This window comes from Barbus barbus (genome assembly GCF_936440315.1).
Source record: "Barbus barbus genome assembly, chromosome: 27".
Lineage (NCBI taxonomy): Eukaryota > Metazoa > Chordata > Actinopteri > Cypriniformes > Cyprinidae > Barbus > Barbus barbus.
Window position 1 is genome coordinate 12,187,350 of NC_136755.1, and position 24,038 is coordinate 12,211,387.

Sequence of the window (24,038 nt, forward strand, 5' to 3'; positions counted from 1 at the left end):
TCAAAATTTAAAATAGTGATTTAACAAAGAGCTGAACAGTGGGGAACTCATTTGTGAGATTCACGGCTTGTCAGATAAAAAGGGAACATGTCACATACACACTCGTTTCTAATGACCATGGCCAGATCAGAACAAAAGAGAGATACAATGAAAAGAGGAACTAAAAAGGAAACATGAGAACCCAGTTTTTATTACCAGTACAAACACATTCTGAGCAAGCTAACGACTTCATAGACAATCATAGACTGCATTAAATATCTATATTACTGAAATGAATATTTGCAAATAATTCATAGTGGTCTTGTCTTTTGAAAAAGTACACATTTAAACAGTCGCTATTTGAAGCAGCGTTATAAAGACCTCCTTTGATGATGTGATGCACTATTTATCTTAATACAAAATGGTACATGTACTCCAATGACAACCGTGGGACTCCGGACTTCAGCAATGAGTGATGAGATCAAAGCAAAAGCATCTTCTCCCCTCTCCATATGCCTCTCTTGTGATGTGAATGATGTGCAAACCATTGTCAGCCATTCAAGAGGTGCTAATTGGCTGCGCTTACGTATAACACCCAGATGCAGAAGCCCCAAACACTTCCATGGAAATAGAGGATATGAATTCACACATGTAATTTGAGTTAGTAGAACCTATAAGCGCCCAGATCCCTTTAAAAAAATATCAGATTACCATAAAGTTGCAAAGGCTAAAAAGCCATAGTCATTTATTTATTTACATGACACTTACAGACATCACTGTTCATGACAGCAGATGGTATGTTTTATAAGCTCTCATCAGTTATTTTCACAATGACACATTCGGAAAATGTAAATCAACATACATTCAGAAAGCGTTCTGTACAGACACGTTAACAGGCTGATAAGGACCAGCTATAAGAAATCTGATAGAGATGCACATATCCTAAGCATTCCACTGTGACAGAGGGGATTAAATGCATCCATGCATTATTAAGCAGATCTGAAGATGGCCTGGGGAACTGATGGGAAGTCTCCTGTGTATATTTGATAGGGCTGACGCACCACTGCAGACCTTATGAGCTTCTATGATGAGCACGGAGACGCCCAGACCAATGGCCTTGTTTCAGTTGGTATCTGAGTCATCGCTAGCCTTGGCCTTGTGCTTCTTCTTTTTCTTGTGTTTCTTCTTTTCTTTCTTCCTCTTCTCCTTTTTCTTCTTCTTCTTCTTCTTCTGGGTGTGATCGGAGGAGGCAGAGGAAGACGCGGTGGAGTCAGAGTCGGAGGTGGTGTCTTGAAGCAGCTGTTTCAGCTGCTGGATCCTACAGTGAGGTGAAAAGACATAATAAAATAATATTCCAGGCATAATATTGTAATATGTTTACAAGAAAGAGAAAATAAAACTATAGTTAATGGATCTCTCTATAGAAAACAACACTGAACATGAAAAAAATACACACATCTCCTTTAAAATAGTCCCATTCCAGATAAATAAGTAGAGACAACTACAAATATAAATTATGGTTTATACCAAATCCTAAAAAGCAATACTAAAATATGTTTTGTTAAAAAAATGTATGTGTATTTCTATTATCATTCTACTCTATTATACATATTATTTTTTATAATTTCTTTTTCCCCTTTTTTCTATGGATTATACCAAATCCTAAAAACAAATGTAATATTTATACAAATATTTGTGTGTGTGCGTTTGTGTGTTTATTTTGCGTTCAGCATTGCTAATATATTTTATATATTAAGAATATTTATAAAGGATACAAGCATTTATACAAAACATTGTGTATTATTTGTTATGGTTAACAACTAACATTTTATAATAAAATTATATTAAATATTATAAAAGGTAAATACAATATGACAACTTTTAATGTACTAAAATAAACATTTCCTTTAAAATAGTCCTATTCCAGATTAATAAAAAATTTAAATGATGATTTATACCAAATCCTAAAAAGCAATGCTTAAATCAAATGTTTTGTAAAATAAAAAATTAATAAAAAAATGTGTACTTACACACAATGTATAAAATAAATTACATTTACATTACAAAAACAGATGTCTATAATGCTTACTGCTAATTAAATACATTTCAATCATTATCTTTGCAATTCCTTTTGGCGGCGCTAGTAGCACAGAAATGACACACTTCCCATTTGAGCAATTGGATTTGTTCATCTTATTTCAAATAAGAACTTTATTATCTTTAACTAAATTGAATTGCTATCGATTTGAAGAGGAAGCAGAAAACAAGCACGTTCTGACAGCTTTTGCCACACTGACCTGAAACTATTAACAATTCATCAGATCACTGCTGTTCAGGGGGTTCACATCCTCTAACAGAGGCATGTATCCTTGGGAACCGCACAACCTCGTTTTAGATTTGCTTTCATTCGCTACATGCTGTGAAGACTGCATCGATGTTAAAGCGGCTGACTTCTGCCTTTCAAGTTTTTTTTAACAAGCTACTCCTTGTTTTCCAACATCCTGCTGAAAAATTGAAACTGCCAAACCCCCGGGGGAATGTTTATTAACAGTTATGTGGCATAAATGTGGAGCTCAGCAATGTACGAACAAAATAACCTGTCAAAACAGCCCAAAATGGGTTTACATCCCACATAATGCTTTCTAATTACTCCCATGTAGCAAGAGCTCTTGTCACCACACTGCAGAAGATAATCACAGTGAAGTAAAGAGTTATGTAATCGTCTGCAACAGGCTTCTTTTGTTGAACTGACAATTCATCAGCACTGGCCTCTGAGAGACCTCAACTCGCCAAATATTTTATTAATACGCAGATCTAGCAGAGGCTGAGCATTATTAAAAGCTCTTCATCTCATATACAGACACAAGCATTCAAATGGCTGGGGTCAGTATAACTTATAAAAGAAATTCATGCTTTTATTCAATAAAGGCACATTATATTGATCAAAAGTAATAGGAAAGAAATGTATAATATTACAAACTATTTATATTTCAAGTTAATTCTGTTGTTTTAAATTTTCATCAAAGAATCCTGAAAAAATGTACCAGGGTTTCCACAAAAAATATTAAGCAACACAACTGTTTTCAACATTGATAGTAATAAGAAAAGTTTCTTGAGCAGCAAATCAGATCAGAAGGATTATGTGACACTTAAGGATGCTAAAAATTTAGCTTTGCATCACAGGAATAAATTACATTTTAAAATATATTCAAATAATAAACGGTTGACTTAAATTGTAATAATATTACTGTTTTACTGTATTGTTGATCAAATAAATGCAGCCTTGGTAAGCACGGAAAAATCGCATTGATTACAAACTTTTGAACGGGTCCATCCTTATTATGTAATGTAATTTAAATGCAACATGGACTGACAAAAATATTTAATCTAAGTGATTAAAACACATGACATAGTCCCTGTACTTTAAAACTTGAATGACATTTGTCAGTGACATAGAGCTCAACGTACCTTGTCTCTTTTTCATTGCGTTTGTTTTCACGGATGATATCGTACATTGGATCCTCATGTGCCTAAGAAAGATTCAAAGAAACTGTAAAAACATTCACAAACAATTCAGGTTCGACATTTTACAATTACAAAGCGAGTAGTTTTCCGCTGATCATGTGACCTCTACATGTCAGACCCCATGAGTTGGCCTGCTCTAAAGTAAATAAATCAGCTTTTTTTAGGCCACTGATATGACTGGAATCATATTATTCATTTCTTTTTAAAAGAGGAAAATGACACTGAGTGCACTATTGCACCTGGCTTTGCAAGGAGGCAAAGAACTAAAATGGACAAAGCAAGCAAAACCACAGCATGTGAATAAGCACAGGAAAGCACAGAAGCAAAAAAAAAAAATTAATAAAAATAAAAATAATAATTTTAATGGTCAGGATGAAAAATGGCCATGAAAATCTAAATAATGACGTACATGAACCTCCGAAGAAATAATGACAATCCATTCCAGATTTGATTAGATATCAGAAAAACTGTATATTAGCAATCTGATACTTCATGGTTTAATCTCAAACCTAAAACCTCTAAATGCTGTATATATATATATATAAGAATTAGGGTACTATACACGCTTTTAAATAAATTACTTCTTGATTGCAGCAGTGTAAAAGTAGGCCATTTATGTTACTCACCACTCTGAACTGCTCCAGTTTCTGGTTGCCTTTGATAAAGAAAGGACATTCTCTGTCTCCTGTTCTGTGGCCGTACCTCTTACATCTCCAGCCTACACACACAAGTTTGTGCACTTAAGGTTTCTCAAGGACCTTCATCGACACTAAAATACCACTTCTGGCATAACTCTTTTTTTTAAAGAGTGAAGTGAAGGCACCTGAATACTTGCTTACACTGCATGACCTTCACCTCCTTCCCCAGAGGCATCCACAGTCCTTTGGTGGGAGCTTGAGCCAAAAAGTTCCTGGCGTCCTCATTACCTGGGCTATCAGGAATACAGTCCTCTGGTCTGTCATCCTCTTCCTGCAAAAGCAGTTCTGCATGTATTGCAAAATGCTCACTCGAAATCTTATTTCTAATGCATTCACACAATCTCTGATCACGTATTGTAAAAGAGGGTCAAAACAAGTAGTTTATGATGAATCATTTAATGATTTCACTTCAAACGATGGCCAAACCTTTATGAACCCAGGGGGAGGATTTTCATAGCTGAAAGGGAAAATGAAAAGAAAGTCATAAAATAGCGTTACATACAGGACAAACGAGCAACTTTTGTAATACCATAAAAAAAATCCAGATTATAAACACTCTCTTCGACAGCATTACCAATGCAGCAAATACTCACAACGTCTCCACGTGCTTGAGTTTCTGCACCTCATGAATGAGTTTTCTGGTTTGGTTTTGGTATTTGTCTTCATCTTGTTTTGACTCCTTGTGTTTCTTTCGTTCATGTCTGTCCTCGTGGTGCTCTCGGCTTCGTTTGCGACTTGACATTTTACAATAAACAATTTCTTCTAAATATTTAACCACATATTATGTCCAAAAAGTTCCGATTTTAAGGTAGTAATGATTGTAAAGGCACAAATGAGCGTTTGACCACTTCCGGGTGAAAGCGAGATCGGTACGACATGTCAAAATAAAAGTCTGCTTGCAAGAAGCGTGCAAAGATATCAAAACGAGAGTTCTGTGGTGATACAGGCATCTATCAATATTATTTATTTGTTTGTTTGCTTAGGATCTTTTTAACTTTTATGGGAAAATGTACTTTTTGCCCGCACTGAATATTCTAAAGAGGATGAAAAGTGCCTTTACCTAATTAATTTACTTATATTTCAGACAAACTTTTTTAGTTGCCTGATGTTAGGCTGTACATAGACCAGGGCCGCAGCTGGGGTCTGCAGGTTGTACCAGTGGGCCCTGTTTGAAATTGTTTCATTTGTATGTTCGTTCTAATTATTTATTTGTGCTGTTTACACAATGTTTTCAAGTTTGTAGGTGTCCAGACAGAAACCGAATAAGAGCCTGGGGGTGAAAACTTTTAGAATTTGAAGATCAAGGTAAATTGTACTTAATTTGTCTTCCGGGAAACATGCAAGTATCTTCTGTTGCTTCCGAAGGGCAGTACTAAATGGAAAATATATATATATTTCTACAAAATAGGAAAAATGTGGACATCTTAATCCTGTTCAAAAGTTTTCACCCCCGGCTCTTAATGTATCGTGTTTCCTTCTGGAGCATCAGTGAACGTTTGAACCTTTATTAATAGTTGTGTTTGAGTCCCTCAATTGTCCTCAGTGTGAAAAGGTGGATCTCAAAACCATACAGTTACTGCTGGAAAGGGTTCAAATATGCAAAAGATGCTGGAAAACTGAAGATTCTGCTGGACCTGGAGGATTTTTCTGAAGAACAGTGCTCAGTTTAACTGTTCAGAACAAACAAGGGACTCATGAACAACCATCACAAACAGAAAACAGTCGTAGATCATCCAGGTAACCACACACAGTATCAAGAACCAAGGGTTCCCAAACTTTTGAATGGGGTAATTTGAATAATTTCAGCAATTGTTTGGTCTTGTGGACTAAATGTAAACATCTTTTATGGAAAATATCTTACTCAGGACAGTACGAAATAAAAAATAACATGCATTTTGTATGATCTCTCTTATTTTGTTAAAATTATTCACATTTTCACAGATTCTGCAAGGGGTTCCCAAATTTTCACATGCAACTGTATGTATCCATACAAAGTCTTTTTAAAAAAATTGCATTGTAGACAGTATGGCAGCATGGCAAGCAAAGAAAGGAATCAGAGAGACAAGAAGAGAGAAGAGAAAGGGAGGAAGATGCCTGTAAAATGAGCTGCATACACACACACACACACACACACACACTTTTACATAGAAATTGAGGGTGAAAATAGGTTTATAGGCCTAGATATGTATCCATACAAACTCTTAACAGTCTTTAATAAAATACAAGCATACACACATACATGCACACAAAAGACACCAATGCACAGAAACACACACACTATAAACATGATCAGTTAATTTTTAATTGCATTATTTAATTAAATATTCATTCAACTTTCTATTTAATGAAATACATTTATGGTGTTGCCATGGCACACTAAAGACCATAGTGTCAATTTACTGTTAAAAATAAAACGATTTAAGCTGAAATGACCTTTGTTGATCTCTTTTTATAATGGCCCATTTTACCTGAATGTTGTGCCGTGGCTCAAGAAGGTACCTGCTGATACTTTAACTCTCAGAATTTTAAAACTTTTATACTTTTTCACATTTAAAAAATATAAATATATTTAAGAGACCCATGCTAATTTATAAGAATATCATTAGATCTCATGCATAACTTATTTGATGGTATTTTAAGTCATTTACCAAAACGTGGCCTATTTTAGCTGACTTCACCCTATTCTTTTTCTGTAGGTTTTTTTTCCCTTTTTTTTATGCATAATTATATAATGTTCAACATTTGCATTTGAATGAAAGTGCATGTTTAATGTTAATGTAACTCAGTAATAATAAAAAAGCTATCACTTCATTATACATATTATACAAATTATATCTAAAAACAATGTCTAAAAGTCTGAAGTGCTCAATCAGTGGTTTTTAACTATTTCCCAATTCAATATTTCAAAGCACCCCACATATAGGTACATTTGGGGGGGTGATTATGCTGTATTTATGATATAAATGCTGGTTTTTGAGCATTTATATAAACAGAAACTTTGAATGTCTATGTATTGAGGGCTATGATTTATTTTGTAATTACAGTTTTATACATAGTATCTCTACATCAATATTAATTTTTGAAGATCTATTATAATACAGTTTGAAGGCAGAAAAAGTTTTTAATGTCTTAAGGGGACTAATTAAACAGACAAATGTCATTATTTTACTTTTTATTGAAAATGATTTGTCATGATTTGTCAAGATCAAACAAGACCATCAAAAAAACATCACCTTTCTTTTTAAATGTATTGAGAAGAAAAATAGTCAATATGAAATATGTTTGGTCTTTGCTACATAGTTTGACAGCCATCAAATGTAAACAACCCAGCACAAATTTTGTATTAAAAAAAAAAAAAAAAACAGTGTCTAAGTAAAGTGTAACGACATTCCTTCTTTTAATATCAGTGATCCAAACAAAAAAATACAAAAATTAACATTAAACACACAACATATAAAAGTTTCCTTTCTTATACAAAAATGCACAATATATGGGATCATGAAAATAAATGGCAAATAAAAAAAAGTCACAGCATGGTTCTGTAGCACAAGTTGCACTCCCCTACAAAAGGACTTTTTTTTCCCCACTCATCCACAAGGATTCAGAAACATACTCTTGATCGAAGAAAAGTAGATGTTCTGGTCAATATGAAGCTGTCCTTCATAATATCCAGCCTAATGACTCCTCCACTAGGTGGCATTGTAATACACAAGGAGGAGTTATTGTCATCTTCATCAAGCTTCCTGCTCTGAATTTCAGCAGCTCTACTCAAAGTGGGCCAGAGTCTTTCATTTTAACGGCCCTGAGGTCTTCAGAGAGATGAAAGGAAGTCCTTCAGACCACCTTTCTTGCTCTGCTGTTTGGTTGCCAGCATTAGTATCTTTTTGAGGCGGGCGAAAGGCGACGACTTCGCACTGCCGGGTTTAGATGATGATGATGAGCTGGTGTTTGAAGATACTGACCTGCGGAAAGAAAGAATTGCATAAATGGTTTTAATAGAGGAGTTAAAAGCTAGTTCTATGTGGACCTGTAACATATATACGCTCGCTAAGAGTAGCTTACCTTGGTTTGCCACTTGGCGTTCTGTCTACTACAGATTTAGGAGTAGACCTGTTGGCTGGCTGTGGAGTTCTGTGTTTGCCTGCACTTCCTGGGGTACTTCGGTTCTTTGACAACGTAGTCAAAAGCTCCCGATTCATTCCAGGTCGTCTGGACATTTTATTACAAGTGAGACAAGTTGCCATCTAAGAGAATAAAGCATCATGGTTAAATGGTGGTAAAATAATAAAACATGTTTTTTTCATCATGCCAGTGCATTCCCATTACTTTCCTGCTCAAACTTACAAATAAATATATATATTATATAATATATATATATTTCCATGACAATGAATATTATAATAGTGATAGGCCTTTTTCCTGATGACAAAGTTCATGCATAAAATTCTAGATAGATTGAAACCTAATGCCCAACATAAAAAAAAGATGTATAACTGAATATCTAAAAACAAAAATAAAGTAAATATCAAAGCCAAATCTGAAGAGATAAAGCTTGTCTGGCATTAGATGTACTCTGGATCTTAAAAGTGAAATGCAAATAATACTGGTATGAACAGTCTCCGGAAATGAATAGTGTTGACAGCCACACATTTCAGTCTCTCAGTTTATAAAAACAGTCAATTGCTCAATCTTTTCACACTGACTAGAATTCCTCACAAAATTGCAAAAATCAAATGCAATACCAAAAAATTAATTAAACATCTTGCTTTTGTGTTGTTATAAGTTGTATGCCATGATAGCCAGGTGTTGCTGACACCTAGGAACACTTATCTCAAGTATTTCACACATTGTATATGAACGTGAGCTCTATATAAAGCATAAGACACACTGAACACATGCCATCTACACAGCCAGAAACTGCCAGAGACTAGCACTAAATTAAGCTGACCAACCAGTGGCGCTTCCAAACTTCCACTCGGACACGTATACCGTACTCTTATGCTTTATATACACTATAATCCTCTTCTATACACTAATAATCAAATTTAGCTTCAAGAAATTAATACTTTTATTCAGCAAGAATGCATCAAATTGATCAAAAGTGACAGCAAAGACATTTATAATGTTACAAAAAATTATATTTCAAATAAAAACCAGTACTTTCGAATAGAAAAGTTCTGATCAAATAGATAGCTTTGGTGAGTGAAAGAGACTTCAAATCATTCAAATCTGACTGACCCCAAACTTTTTTGAGTAGTAGTTGTACACAACAAGAAAAACCTTTCAGTGGCTCATTTTAAAATCCTACACATAGGTTTACATTGTTGCATTACTCACAGGGAACTGCACAAATGATAAAACTACTTAATCTACACCCTTCTGCGTGGAATTGAACTCACCGACACAAAGGCAGCCATTGCTTGTTGAGGTAACAGGTGGCTAAGTTGAAATGTAGATGATTTAAAATGATCCAGTCATGTATGTGAGAGCAGCTATGTTTACTACAGCACCCTTCATGTCTGGAGATTTAAAGAGCAGCAACAACCAATCAGCTACAGTGGGGGGCGGAGTCTGTCTGACTGACTTTTGACTGAAGGAATACTCTGAGTCTGTAACATCTGAACAATCCTTTATGCAATTCCTCAGAAGCTTAAACCAAGTCTTTAAAAAGTTGCCAAACAATAAAGCAAACACAATTATTCTCTTTTAATACTACAGTATGTTTTATACCGTACATGATAGATAAATGTGAACTGTGGACTAAGTAAAGATAGTTTGGATGATGAGAATAAATGACATTTTTTGGTCACATTTTATTTTAAGGTCCAATTCTTGCTATTAGCAAACCATTAACTATGACTTTTGCCTCAAACTCCTAATATGCTGCTTATTAATAGTTAGTAAGGTAGTTGTTAAGTTTAGGTATTGGGTAGGATTAGGGATGTAGAATATGGTCATATAGAATATGCGCTTTATAAATACTAACAAACAGCCAATATGTTAGTAATAGGCATGCTAATAAGCAACTAGTTAATAGTGAGAATTGGTCCCTACTAAAGTGTTACCTTTTTTTTTTCTCGTACAAGAAAAATTTATTCAGTGAAAATCATTGCTGATCTGGTGTGAATATTTACCATGAATACAAATCAAATATACCCCCAAAGTCGTCTATTTTCATCTTGTTCGGCTAAATAAAGATATCAAAGCTTTGGCATCTGATTACAGTGCTGACCACATTAACCAAAGAGCTTTAGGAGAACATGATATCAAGATTTAGCTAAAATAGGAAACAGCACATACTAGTTAACCACTGCTTTAAAAAGTTGAGCGATTGTCCATAAAGACTCTGACTCTGTCATATCCTTTAATCTCCATCACATAGCTCAATCCCAAAATAGATCATTCCCCATGATCAAAATCTGCCTATTAAACAAGGTCATAAACACAATTCTCAAAACAGAGATGTCCGACATATCTAGGCTGAAAACGAATCCTTGGGATAAACACTGAAACATAAGGATGGATTCAGAAAGAGTTGCGAGAGATGTCATTCCTGACCAGTTTCTATCTCTTTGTTCCTGTAAGGAAAGTTCTGGATTAATTGTCCCTACTGAAAAAGTCAGCTAAGGCCAACTCAACTGAATTCCCATGCTGGTCCATATAGGTTTATGTTGGTTGATCAGCACAGTGGTGTCGTTCTCCAGCAAAACAAGCTGGTCACAATCCATATGTTCTTTCTTGTGAAGCCTGTTCATTAAGAAATTCATGCTGCAAGTTAGTTAAGAAGCCTGATGGGGACACCAACAACAATTAACACACAACATGTGTGATATTTCTAATAGAGGCAACTTAAATGACCTAGGAAATCATTTTGATTCATACCTTAGCTAATAAAAATCAACCAAAAATAGAACTTTTAGTTACCAGCATTCTTGAAAATATCTATTTTAGTGTTCCACAGAACAAAGTTATCGGCTTGTTTGTGAAAATGGCGTTTGCGTTGGAGTTCTATGAGGAAAGACATGCCATAATGCCTTACAGTCTATAAATAAAGTTTCAATGACTTCCTTTCTTCTGTGAAACACTAAAATAGATATTTTTCAAGATGTTGGTAAACAAGAGTTCTATCAATATATGTAAGGCAGTGAGAATTCACAAGCCTTTATCAGGCACGTTTATGCTGGCGAAAACCCCATGGCTCCCTTGTGAGAGATTCATGCAATCAATTCACAGCAGCTGTCAAGAGAACGGAAACAAGTAGGGAAAGCAAAACGAAGCTGGAATGACTGTATATAGATTAATCCAATGCAGGGTGAAGGGTCATGAATGGAATAATAACACTACCAGAGGTTTCTTCTTACCCTTCCAACATGCCAAAATGAATGCAGATGTATAGTGGGGCCCTAAAGCTTTCTAATTTAAGAGTGTATATGAATTTCATAATGTCTTATTATTGTGTTTGTCTCTCTCAATCTCTCACAGTTTGTGAAAATGCCAATGATCATGTTCTCCAACATGATTTGTTATAATGTCTTGACAATGTGTCACATGATCAATACGAAGTAATTTACTTCTTAATAGTGACATAGAACAGTGGTTCTTAATCAGGGAGCTGGGGTATAGGGGGCTGCAGGATGACTCAAATATTAAAAAGTTATATTAACTTAATTAACTTAATTAAAATGCTTTAAACACAAACACACACACAAATCAAGGTAACCATATTTATTTAAAAAATATATATATTGTTATATTTATATTAGATATTTATTTCATTTACAAAAACTATTTACTAAATAATTGTGGTGAAATTAATATACTGACACTTCCAGTTTCTTTTAATAAAAAGTCTGAAAACAAGCAACACAAATGGAGGAAATATTATAGATTATTTATGAGGGGCCTTCAAAATTATGTTGGACAAATGGGGAACTTCAAGTAGTTCTGAGAATCACTGACCTAGAATTAATTCAGAATCAATTTTCTGAAATAATATTACAATAATGTAAATAGTTCTCATTAATTTAACAATTACTTCTTTGCTTTAAATACTAAAACTTATTTATTTTTAAAACATTACTTTACATATCTGTTTATTTCCAAGTTTAAATTAAATTAAAAAAAAATTCTAGACTTTCACTGTGGCCTCAGACCTTTGAGTTATAGAAGCAATACATCTACAACAGATTAATATTTTCATGATATAAAACTTGTATGGATTTATGACATAAGCCTTTTCTGCACATCTACATGTTGACTTTTGCAAATGCCATAGACAAAAATTTAAATAAGCTTTTCACCAATTTCTAAACATTTACTGACACTTTGCCTTTCTCTCACACACATATCAGTCCAGCAGATGGGCTTTTTGTGTTCTATTAATAGTCGAGGATCCTGAAATACCCTCAACCCAGCAGCCAGACAGAACCCAGCTAGACTGTCGTCTCTGACCTTGCTGCTGAGATTCTAGAAGTCATATGTGTGTGTGTTCAGCTATTGATATGTGGAGACCCATCTGCTTTCCAGGGCCGATCAATCGGTAGTTCGCCCATCCCCCTTGACCAAACATGGAAAAACTGCATCACTAATTCTCTCCCTGAGGGGAAAACAGGATGTCACACACGTCAAGCATTACCTGCATCAAACGCATGCTGGAAAAAGCCAAGGCTGCTGGCACAGATGATTCCCAAAATGTTGAAAGATGCACATGCAACATCTGAGCTTACTGTTGGAAGTATGGAACCCTTACAATCCAAAGGTGACGATAACAAAGGAACTGCAGCAGCAGAGGCAGCACTGCGTGAAATTTGGATACTATCTATCCTAAATAGGACGTGAAATCTGATTAGTGCACCACAAACCATGATATGTTGATAATACCATGGCAAACAAACTCTTGGCAAAGATGCTCAGAAGGTACTCCATTTCCATTGGATTTATAAAGTAGGTACTCATGCATCTGTGACTCAAAAGGCCTTTTGTATCAGAAAAGTAGTTTGTGAACATTCTGTTCCAAACAAAAGCACAGAGAACAATTTTTTAAAATGTGTGAACTTAAAGTGAAAGTTTACTCACCCTCATGTCATTCCAAACCCATAACACTTTGGTTAATCTAAGTTTCAGTTTCCTTGACTTTCAATGGAGGGTCAGAAACCTCTCAGGTTTTATTAACAATGTCTTAATTTGTGTTTTCGAAGATTAATCACAGTTTTATGGGTTTGGATTGGCATGAGAGTATATGACCACAACATTTTCATTTTTGGGTGATGGTGAAGAAATAATGAATTGTAAGGTGATGAATTCAGAAAACAGTTTCATAGTGTAGTATGTGACAAAATATTTCTACTTACAAGTATGTACTCACCTATCGGCAGCAAAGCACACGCAGGATACATTTGTGCATATTATAAGTAAGCATATTGAGAATCAGCCCAGAACAGTCCATTGGGAGCACTTGAACTCCACACCATCTTTAATGCTCAGATACGCAGCTATATTCGGTATACATAAAGCATTTCAAAAGAGTGGAGTCACCTTGCCGTCCATGCTAAAAACGAACCTCTAAAATACCCTGGTGAACTCGAGTTTTACCCAAATCCATATACTACATGTGTTTGGGAAGATGAAACAGGCATTAATCAAACTCAGGCCAACAAGTATATAAAAGGATACTTAAAATAACTTGCTAAAGACCTGACAGAGCTGTCACAAGCCACAGCATGTCAAGTATTTCACTGATAGAGACTGTGTGTCTCTGACTGATTTCAAAGTTCAAGAGCTTCCACTCAACGACAAATACCACAATTCAACAGGCGCTATCACATGGAATCAACTCATTTACACCCACCACAGTGATTCACACAATTAGCATTTTAAAACAATGAACTTAATAATCTTGATGCTTCAGATGTTTTATTTCGCAGAATTTTCTGCAAGCACGATTAAAGAAATGTTTAGGAAGCAAATATAAAATTATATAATAATAATAATAAGATAAATGTACTATTCACATATTAATTTGCTGCCAAATACATGATGGACAATCACCATTTAGAGATGATGGATGAGAACTTATAAATACAGGTTAAAATAAACAATGCATTACAAATGTACTAGTCTAGTGCTATAATAAATGTAATGCTCATTAAGTCTAAATTTATGTGATTAAAAATGCAGAAAAATTGTAATATTGTGATATACTACTGCAATTTTAATTGAACTTAATTACAACTCTTTTCTATTTGAATATATTTGTAAATGTTATTTATTCCTGTGATGTCAAAGCTGAATTTTCAGCATCATTACTCCAGTCTTTAGTGTCACATGATTCTTCAGAAATCAATCTAATATGGCACTCAAGAAACATCTATAATTATTATTGTTGAAAAGAGTTGTGTTGCTTAATATGTTTGTGTAAACCGTCTCAAGTTCACTAATGTTTGCTGCCTAAATAGAGGGTTCCAAACTAGTAATGACCGAGGTTTCGTGATTTGTCAGAATGCTGTCTTAAAAGGCAACTTTTTGTAATGCTTAAAATATCTGATTAATCTAGAATGACAAATTATTCTTCATCTTAAAATAGATGAGGCTATTTATGTTCAATTCAATCTGACAAATCATCTATTCAAAGCTGACAAACAGAGGAAAATGATCTTCCATGACCTCCACAAAAGAAATGATTGCCTTCAAAGTGCCCTAAACGCTCTTTTCCTCAAAGCTAACACTGTCCCATTTACCATATTATGGAAAAATAAGATACAGTTAACAGATATGAACTCTGCTGACATTGGCTGTCCATCAAGTTCATTATTGGTGAACTTGCAGAGAAGCACACGCTAACAATGTGCACAGAATCTAGCAGTCTAACGCCTACCACTCCACCCCCAGAACCACGAGTCTCACGCAGCATGAAGCTCTGCATCCGTGTACACCAGTACGTAGACCTCCGTACCGGTGCTTTTGAGGGTTAAATACTTCTACAAATAACCACATTTCACTAAACACCCCCAATCACGCAACTGATCCAGTCCCACTTCAGAAGAGCCTCAGAAAATGGGAACTTTTCAGCTCTAAATCATCTTAAGCGGATCTTCCTGGCTTTCAGATCAAAGTCATCTGAGGCTAAACGAATCACTATAAAAGGAGCGTTTCTGTCTGATTAATGTCTTTCTGTCAGATGAACGATAATTAACATGTGATAGTCTATAACTATATCTCTAAACATAGAAATCATACTCCCGGCTAAACGTCCAAACACTTTTAAGTGTTTAATTGTGCCCTACAGTCTTCTAAGAGTGCATCAGTACCAAAGTGCCTTCATATAGGCCATATAACAACCTAAGTGCAGTCAATGGGAAATGCTTTTAGGGCCACATCAATGATCCTGTCTGTGTCTACTGAAAGAGCAGCAGACAAAGAGAAATATAGGTTTATTGTCAAACGAATGTTTGATTACCAGACTACTGTTTCATCTTGTACATTAGTTTGCACTTACAATGGAAGTCTAAGAAGCAAGATGGCTAGGGGTTTAAAAATTAAATGAGATAAGATACACAAGAGCTGCTGCTTCACAAGGACCCAAATTTTGAGTCTGACCTGGATGATTTTCCGATCCCATTCCCTCTCTTTCACCCATAATTTCCTGTCTCTATGCCATTATAGGGTAACACTTTACTGAAGCCTTTATGTATAATGCATTATAAAGAGTTATTAAAGGGTATAAGGCATTATAATTATTCATAATGTGCATTTCATTTACTTCATTTACTTAATCCAAAATATAGTAAAAACAGTATATTATCATGAAATATTATTACAATTTAAAAATAGCTATTTTCTATTTGAATATATTTTAAAATGTATTTTATTCCAGTGATGATAAAGCTGACTTTTCAGCATCATTACTCCAGTCTTCAGTGTCACACGATCCTTCAGATATCATTCTAATATACTGATTTTGTGCTCAAGAAACATCTCTTATTATTATCAAATATTGAAAAGAGTTGTGCTGCTTAATACTTTTGTGGAAACCAAGAACATTTCCAAAATAAATGTCTTTACTGTCTCTTTTGATTATTTTAAACAGTGGAGACTAACCCCAACTTTTGATATTGAACGGTATGCACATAAATGGCAACATGGTGTTTGTTCTTTCTGGTTTAAATTCATCCACCTAATCTAATCTCAAGTCACTCAGGAATGGGCAGAACGGACTGGGTCGGTATGAAGAGGGACATAAAACAGGTGGACATGACCTCACCAGAGCATTGGAGGCCCTTTTAAACTTTTGAAGGACTACAGTCTGTTCTGCACTCAGTCTCTTTCCTGCCGACTCTCTCTGCAGAAGTCTTCTAATCGTCGCCGTGGGCTTCCGCTTAGGCCGTAGACGCACGTGATGATTGCCCAGTTGTCGCCACTGGAAACAGAAGGAACAGATCATAGACACCGGCAGGGCAGACGCTGGAATGGAGAGAGAAATACAGTGGAGGTTTTTGGCATGGCAACTGGTTAAAATAAAACAGGTGATGCTATGCTCTATTCTGAGGATGGTTTGGCATTTTAGACAGCTTTTCCAATATGTGGTCATCCTACCCCTCTGTCGGGCCGTCTTTGAGGTTTGTGAAGGCCTTAGAAATGTATTCTAGTTTTACATCAGGAAATGTGGTCGGACTTAATGGGTTTAACTTGGTTTACCGTTCCTTTTCAAAACCATCTGTCTATTCTGTTGCCTACAAGGACTTATATAGACTTGGGACTATATTAAAATAAGCACATTTAAATCCCATACGAGTCTATAAATATAAATAACAAGCTAAAACTTACCAATGCTCTGATGCCTTTGCCTGCAATGAAAAAGCAGTAAAAGAGTTAGTCTTTAAATCTCAGACTTTATAGGAGTTAGACTCAAATATTGCAGCTTATGAATCATTTATGAGCTTGCAAGAGGTCTTGCACCCAATCTGATGAAGTAACACTGCGGTTTGTTTATTTCTTATAGATTCCTACACGCAGGGTGAAAACCGAACTACGAATAAAAATATATTTTTCTCACTACCCAATGCTGCTGTTTGATATGCTCAATATTCTGTCAAATACTAAAATAAAATTATTCTCAGGAAGCCTCAGTAAAAATTACAAAATACAAAAATACTGAGGTCAAAGTGCTGTACACACAGCCTGTCAGTGGCCTGAACTCATGGCCATGACTTCCCAGGGGCTTTCATTTCCCCCGAGACTTTATGTGTGTGCACCCTATTTTTGGACATGGTGCTGTTCTGCCTGCCTCCTTTATCTAAGCTTCTTAATCCTGTCTAAAATGAATTCACATTGCTAAAAGCTGCGTTTTGTTATTGTGTGGCACGTGGATGTTAAGGGGGGAAGGGTTTTTAATTCCTAATCATCCACTGTCCCATCATCTGCAACTGTTTGTGATGCCACAGCGGATGTTTCACAGCATGCCACAGAGCCGGGGCAGACCCCTTGTTCCCAATGAGAAGACATGGAGCCATTATCTGGGCAGTGATGAAGTGTGAATAAAATCATTCCAATCCTGCCTGCTATAAAGTCTGATAAATGTCATCCAAACAATAAACAAATGCATCTGTGCCACAAACGTTCTCTCTTTATTGAGTTCAGACTTCTTTTCATTCATTTTAATATATCTTTTTTTCTTTTTCGACTGAATGAATTCTTAAAGATTTGTTTTTTGGTTTGTTTCATTGCTTTGTTTAATTATTTTTATTTATTTATTTGCTTTTTTGACAAAGTTGCACATGTGCAGAATAGGAAACAATCACACAGCACTACTTTTATTTATTTGTTTATTTCATTGATCTGTTTTTATTATTTTGTCTGAAACTTTCTGAAGTATTTATTTATTTAGCTTTATTACATTTATTTATTTTAATTGTATTAAATGTTGTAATTTGCCCTTTGAAATAAAAAAACACCTCTTATTTTTGTTTGTTTGTTTTCTTTAAAAGTCTTATTTATTATTTCCTTAATTTCTTTATTTGATTTTATTTGTTTGTTTCTGAGAGTGTATTTTTTATTTATTTTTTGTTTTATTTAATTGTTTTGTTTAACTGCATAAAGTTGTTTAATTTTAATTATTTGCCTTTTTGACTGAAAGAAAAAAAAAACACAAAGAGCTTTTATTTATTTACTTATGGTTATAATTTCAGAATTTAGTTTGACTTTACTATTTTCTTTCTTTTATTTATATATTTGTTTTAGTTTTTTTATTAAACAACCACGCAGCACTGCCACTGCCTATAAAGGCATGTAATATCATCACATAACTTCTTCCCTGTGGTAATTCAAATAATTTGCCTATTAATAATGCAGCTCCTTTTAAGTGCTCTCGGAATAAAGATAAAGAACCTTTAAATTCAGTTTACAATGTGCTGCCAATGTGCTGATATGTTCATAATATCAACAAAGACTAAACTCTTGCTAAATTACTTGAGATAAAAATCAAGAGAATAAGGCCACCCTTACAGTCCACTGAATACCCCAGCGGAAACAACAGCTTATCCCTATCGATGTGCCAGGCAGCAAAAGCCTGTGTCTTACGATGTGGAAGATATTGAGAGTGAGCTTAACAGTAACACAAGTGGTTTATAAATAAGAACGCAACCTATGTACACTGTACACTCATGGCACGCATGCTTTCAGACAAAAGATTCCAGTAACTTAGGTACACGTACACCGTGAGTCAGTGCAGATGTACTCTATGCTCGCCGATCACAACAAGCCAACTAATGCTCAAAACATGCAGAGCACCGCTAACCCTGAACATAGGGTCAGGAAACATTTAATCCAAGAAAAACATGACACAGCCCAAAGCTATGCGTCATGTATCTTCACTCACTCTGCTGCTAGTACTATCCAAAACATCATGTGGTTCATAGCAGCTTCAGAAACAAGGAACAGTAACAGCCTCCCCCGAGTCCTAATGCCTGTTCGGTAAGGAGTTTTAATCTTTTAAACAAATCATAAGCTCTAAAAGATTTTCAGAATTTTTACAACTCTTTAGACCATCTACAAATGTTAAATCTTAAAACAAAATGTTAGGGTTAACTGCATCTTTCTGGGAAAAAATGCAGCGATTGATATATATAGTTTATTTGTATTTATTTTCAAATCTTCAATGTATTTTTAAAAAAAAACTCCATTGTTTATTTAATTCTAACAAATAAGTTCTTGTTAAAAAATAACCAAAATTAAAAATATTTTGCTTATAATTTCTGCACAGGAGAGACTTGGTGTTGTTTCCAAACAAAAGGAAATATATCGGTATCGGTCAAAAGGAGTTGAAAAATATCGGCATATCGGCAAAACTCCAATATCATGCATCCCTATCAGAAACATTAAATAAAACAAAAAACTTTGGCAAATATTTACCAGACTCATTTTTATTTGCCTTTTCACCATTATTTTACTAGCTTCTGAGTGACGCAGACGATATATTTGAATTAGCTGCCCTTGAATAGAATGAACAGATGACACTTATGATACTATATAGATACTAATAAATAATTATTATTAGAAATTAAAAACTTTTTTAACTGAAGCTGTAGTCCTGTTAATTTGTATTTGATTGTTACACTAAAACACTAGTAAAATGATTTTAAAACAGGTGTCATTCATATATGTGGTGGTTAATCACTATGGGTTTTAAAACAGAGATCAGACATTTTCCATCCACTTTCAAAATGAAAGGAACAAGTGTTTAATGATGATTAACCACAGTAAACAAAAACTGTAAAAATGACCAACACACTGTTTAGCTGATGAGATTTGAGTGCAACGTGTTTATTTCATTACCGTGATGGTGCATTTCTGCGAATGATATATGTCCACAAATGACTGGAACTGCACTTGAAAACACCACTAAAATATTTTGTACTATAACCGGAAAGGTTTACTGAAGAAATGACAGACAGCAACTAGAATTTTCAGAAGGGAGCCATTATTTATTCTCTAAAGAACAGCACCCAACAATGCCATTAATGCAACTATTCAATAGGAAATAATAGAACACAGATAGCCTACTGTCATTTTTTCCAAGCACTGTTTGCAGAAATTGCTCTTTTACTTTATTCTCAAGTGAGAAAAGTGCATGATTTTGGGTTTAATAATTATACATAGCACAAAACACAGATTAAAATACATTTCAATTACCATTAAGATTGCAAAACAATGTTGCATAAATATTAGGCCTACTATTAACAACAATATTAACAAATAAAATAATCAGTGTTTATTTACATTAATAACAATAACCATTTTTATTAGGCAGCGGCTATTTGCACTAAGTGCAAATAGCAATAGATGCTATTTACACTCGGTGTAAATAGCAATTAGATGCTATTTACACCAAGTGCAAATAGCATATTTTTTTAGTGACAGATGCTATTTACACTAAGTGCAAATAGCGATGGATTCTATTTACACTATGTTAAAATAGCAAGAGTTTCTGCTATTTATACTACTTATTGCAAATAGTGGCAATTATCTGCACTTCAGTATTGTAGTACATTATAAAACAGTACGCAATAATAACGTACTGAGTGTAAATTATAATTTTAATTCAAATTTATTAAATGGATGCCACCTTATTGGGACAATAAAGCTCTCCCTACACCTACTCTAACCCTACCCAATACTTTATTTTCAACTTTTTGGTTATTTCCTTACTTTTTATTGAAAATAAATGCCTTTCTGATGCGATATGAGATTTGAAAAGGGAGAAAAAAATGTTTGGCAGAAGGTGGGCTCGAATTCGGGTCGCTCGCGTCAAAAAGCATGCACCTTACCATCTACGCCACTGAAACTGATGTTGAATTAGCTTCTTTTGTTAATCTTAGTGTAAATATGGGCTATTTGCACTTAGTGTAAATAGACACTCCGTTTTTATTATTGTTGCAGCTGTTATAATTATAAAAACAAGACTGTACTTGTAAAAACAAGATTTGTATTGCCATATTCAGCAAGATATTTATCAAGTATATTACATTTACATTGTTGTAGCCCAACAGCCTAAATTTATTGTGCCAAAATTCAGAAATACAAAATGGTTCTGTATATCAGTTATCTGATCTAAAAATAAAGGGTAATGGTTGTAAAACTACTATCTCTAAACGTCTTCAAATGCAACACCAAGTGCATAAGTGTTAAAGAGGAGTCTGTCATCTACTGGAGACTTCATGGCATTACAGCAGAAAGCATGGCGAGGAGCATGTGCAGAATCAGCCGTGCTCACTGATGCTGGAGTTTGTGCTAAAGGAGCCCCGACCAAGTATTGAGTGCATAAATGAACATACTTTAAAGAACTTTAACTTTTCTGTTTTGCAAATCCTTTCTTTTTTTATTGATCTTAGGAAATATTCTAATATTTTGAGATAGGCCTACTGGATTTTGACTTTCATGAGCTGTAAGCTCTAATAATCAAAATTAAAACAAAAAAAAAAAACGTTTGAAATGTCTTACTTTACATGTAATTAATCTAAAATATATATGAAAGTCACTTTTTGAAATAAATTACAAAAAAATTGCAGTTTCTCATGATATAAATTATATATATATATATAAGATGTACCTATATATATATATATATATATATATATGATAATATATTTTATTTATTAGTATTTTTATATATCAATAACAAATAATAAACAATACAATAAATATACAATATATATTATATTATCTTATAATAATTAATTATTAATTAATTATTAAAGATCCCATTTATTTTTGACAAATAATAATATTAATAATGACAATAATAATAATTGTACAATTATACTAATACTAATAATGTAAATCAGGCTAATTATTATAATGTAATAATAAAATATAATAATCTAGTTATATTATTGTATTTATCATTATTTTTACATATCAATAAAAATAATATACAATACAATAAATATACAATAGATATTGTATACTTACAAGATATTGTTACAGGGCGAACAAGATGCGAGACATGCGGATCCATTTGCGAGGCTTTATTAAAAGGCGAGGTCACAAAACAAGCAAGGTTCATACAATGGCAAACAGGAACATCACAGGCAAGACAAAGAGTAATCCTAGGGCAAGCGTGGGTCGACGATCGGCAAACAATATCCAACAGGGCAAGGCAGAGAGATAATCCAGGTACACGAGCAGTAGTCCAAGAGAGGTGCAAACTGAGTCCAAACGGCAAGGCTAAGGGTTAATCCAGGAAACACGGCAAGAATCAAAACACTAGAAAACACAAAAGGCAAGGCAAGGCAAGGCTATGATAACTGAGTATTGCTAGGAGAGTGACATACACTATACAATACTCGGCCGAGAGGAAGAGGAAGTCCATGGTTTAAGTAAGCTGGGTAATCAGTGCAATCAGCTGTGTGTCGTCAATGCAATGGATTATGGGAATTGTAGTTTGAGGTGAAGTGCAACAGTAGTGTGGTGCAAGTGTCAATGTGGTGAGCAAGTGACCTCTGGTGGTGAGCTTCCAGACACTCCTATACAATCCAGAAGGGCGCTGGAGCGGAGGCGGAACAGGGGGAGGGATGGAGGGCCAGGTCCACGTGGAAGTGGAATATCTGGGGACCGAGGCAGAGCCGGCAGAGCAGGAAGCCAGGGCGGAGCGGATGGGACTGGAGCCCACCAGGACGGAGCAGAAGATCGCCACGGCAGAGCAGAAGACCACCGGACCTGAGCAGAAGACCACCACAGCAGAGCAGAAGACCACCAGACCTGAGCAGAAGACCAACACAGGGAAGCAGACTGAGCAGGAAGCCATGGCAGAGACCGAGATCTAGGGAGAGCAGAGACGGACAACACAGGCAGTGCATTTACGGTCTCAGGGACCGTGGCAGGGAACACAAACTCATCAGTAGGCTCACTGACTGAAACTGGACAGAATGACAGTTCATAAATAGTCTCCATAGCCGTGACGGAACAGGACGAGAGCTCACAGATGGCCTCCATAGCCGTGACAGGGCAGGACGAGGACTTATAGGTAGATACCACTGACACCTCTGGAGGTTCTGCAGCAGATGCTGCCACCTCTAGAGGTTCTACAGCAATACCATCAGAAGTTTCAAATGCAGAGAGTTTAGCAATGGTACTTTCAACCGTGACATGACAGGCTGAGAGTACATTACTGGGCACCACCACCATGCAAGGAACTGAAGAGAGTACCGCCACTTCAGGAGGTTCTGCAGCATCAGCTGCCACCTTTGAAGAAACTGCAGCGGGCGCCATTGCCTCGGAGAACACCGCAGCGAGCGCCACTACCTCCTGAGGTTCTGCAGCATCAGCCACCACCTCTGAAGATACAATAGTGGACGCCGCTGCCTCTGGAGACTCAGTGGTGATGTATGCAGCCCAAACACACCAAAAGGCAATCCCCATCAGGGGAAGCGCCTCAGATGGGGGAATCAGTTCAGGAACATAAGGACTCGAGGGGATAGTGACTGGTTTGGGGGTACCAGCTGCTCGTACTGACACCAGTGGTGGATCCTCCACACTGGATGCCAGCCTGGGGTACTGAAGATGTGACTCTGGGTGATCAGCTGAGACGTGAAGAGACTCTGGAGGGTCGACGGAGATGTGAAGAGACTCTGGAGGGTCGGCGGAGACGGCTAGAAAACATTAGAAAAGGCAAGGCTATGATAACTGAGTGGCTCCGTAGAGTAGCTATCGCTAGGAGAGTGACATACACTATACAATACTTGGCCGAGAGGAAGAGGAAGTCCATGGTTTAAGTAAGCTGGGTCATCAGTGCAATCAGCTGTGTTGTCAGTGCAATGGATTATGGGAATTGTAGTTTGAGGT

The 24,038-nt window shown here is 35.6% G+C and overlaps 2 protein-coding genes across 3 annotated transcripts; both read right to left on the reverse strand.

Moving 5' to 3' along the window:
* Positions 1-170: 170 nt before the first annotated feature.
* On the reverse strand, positions 171-5,073 carry LOC306846847 (retinitis pigmentosa 9 protein homolog). The gene is made up of 6 exons (XM_079380501.1): positions 4,796-5,073; positions 4,629-4,659; positions 4,344-4,473; positions 4,131-4,222; positions 3,448-3,509; positions 171-1,297 (listed from the first exon to the last, which is right to left on the reverse strand). The coding sequence occupies exons 1-6, from the start codon at positions 4,942-4,944 to the stop codon at positions 1,102-1,104; spliced, it is 660 nt and encodes a 219-aa protein (XP_079236627.1). The 5' UTR covers positions 4,945-5,073; the 3' UTR covers positions 171-1,101.
* A 2,288-nt stretch (positions 5,074-7,361) lies between these two features.
* On the reverse strand, positions 7,362-19,086 carry LOC306846850 (UPF0711 protein C18orf21 homolog). Of its 2 annotated transcripts, XM_079380505.1 has the most exons (5): positions 18,911-19,086; positions 17,025-17,044; positions 16,462-16,661; positions 8,265-8,446; positions 7,362-8,164 (listed from the first exon to the last, which is right to left on the reverse strand). In XM_079380505.1, exons 3-5 carry the CDS (start codon positions 16,639-16,641, stop codon positions 8,014-8,016), a joined length of 513 nt encoding a protein of 170 aa, XP_079236631.1. In that variant the 5' UTR covers positions 16,642-16,661; positions 17,025-17,044; positions 18,911-19,086; the 3' UTR covers positions 7,362-8,013. The 2 variants fall into 2 exon arrangements, with proteins under 2 accessions (XP_079236631.1, XP_079236632.1); XM_079380506.1 differs by lacking the exons at positions 16,462-16,661; positions 17,025-17,044; positions 18,911-19,086 and adding an exon at positions 9,602-9,705.
* Between the last annotated feature and the right edge of the window lie 4,952 nt (positions 19,087-24,038).

Bases quoted from the DNA above. Each gene is read 5' to 3' on its own strand.
- LOC306846850 (XM_079380505.1), bottom strand. From the start codon at position 16,641: ATGATCTGTTCCTTCTGTTTCCAGTGGCGACAACTGGGCAATCATCAC. The intron at 8,447-16,461 runs GTGAGGTCATGT...TTATTCTCTTAG, and splicing joins AAAGGGCCTCCAATGCTCTG to ATGGCAACTTGTCTCACTTG. The intron at 8,165-8,264 runs GTAAGCTACTCT...TTCTTTCCGCAG, and splicing joins ACGCCAAGTGGCAAACCAAG to GTCAGTATCTTCAAACACCA.
- LOC306846847 (XM_079380501.1), bottom strand. From the start codon at position 4,944: ATGTCAAGTCGCAAACGAAGCCGAGAGCACCACGAGGACAGACATGAA. The intron at 4,474-4,628 runs GTTTGGCCATCG...CTGCTTTTGCAG, and splicing joins CTCCCCCTGGGTTCATAAAG to GAAGAGGATGACAGACCAGA. The intron at 3,510-4,130 runs GTGAGTAACATA...AATCTTTCTTAG, and splicing joins AACTGGAGCAGTTCAGAGTG to GCACATGAGGATCCAATGTA.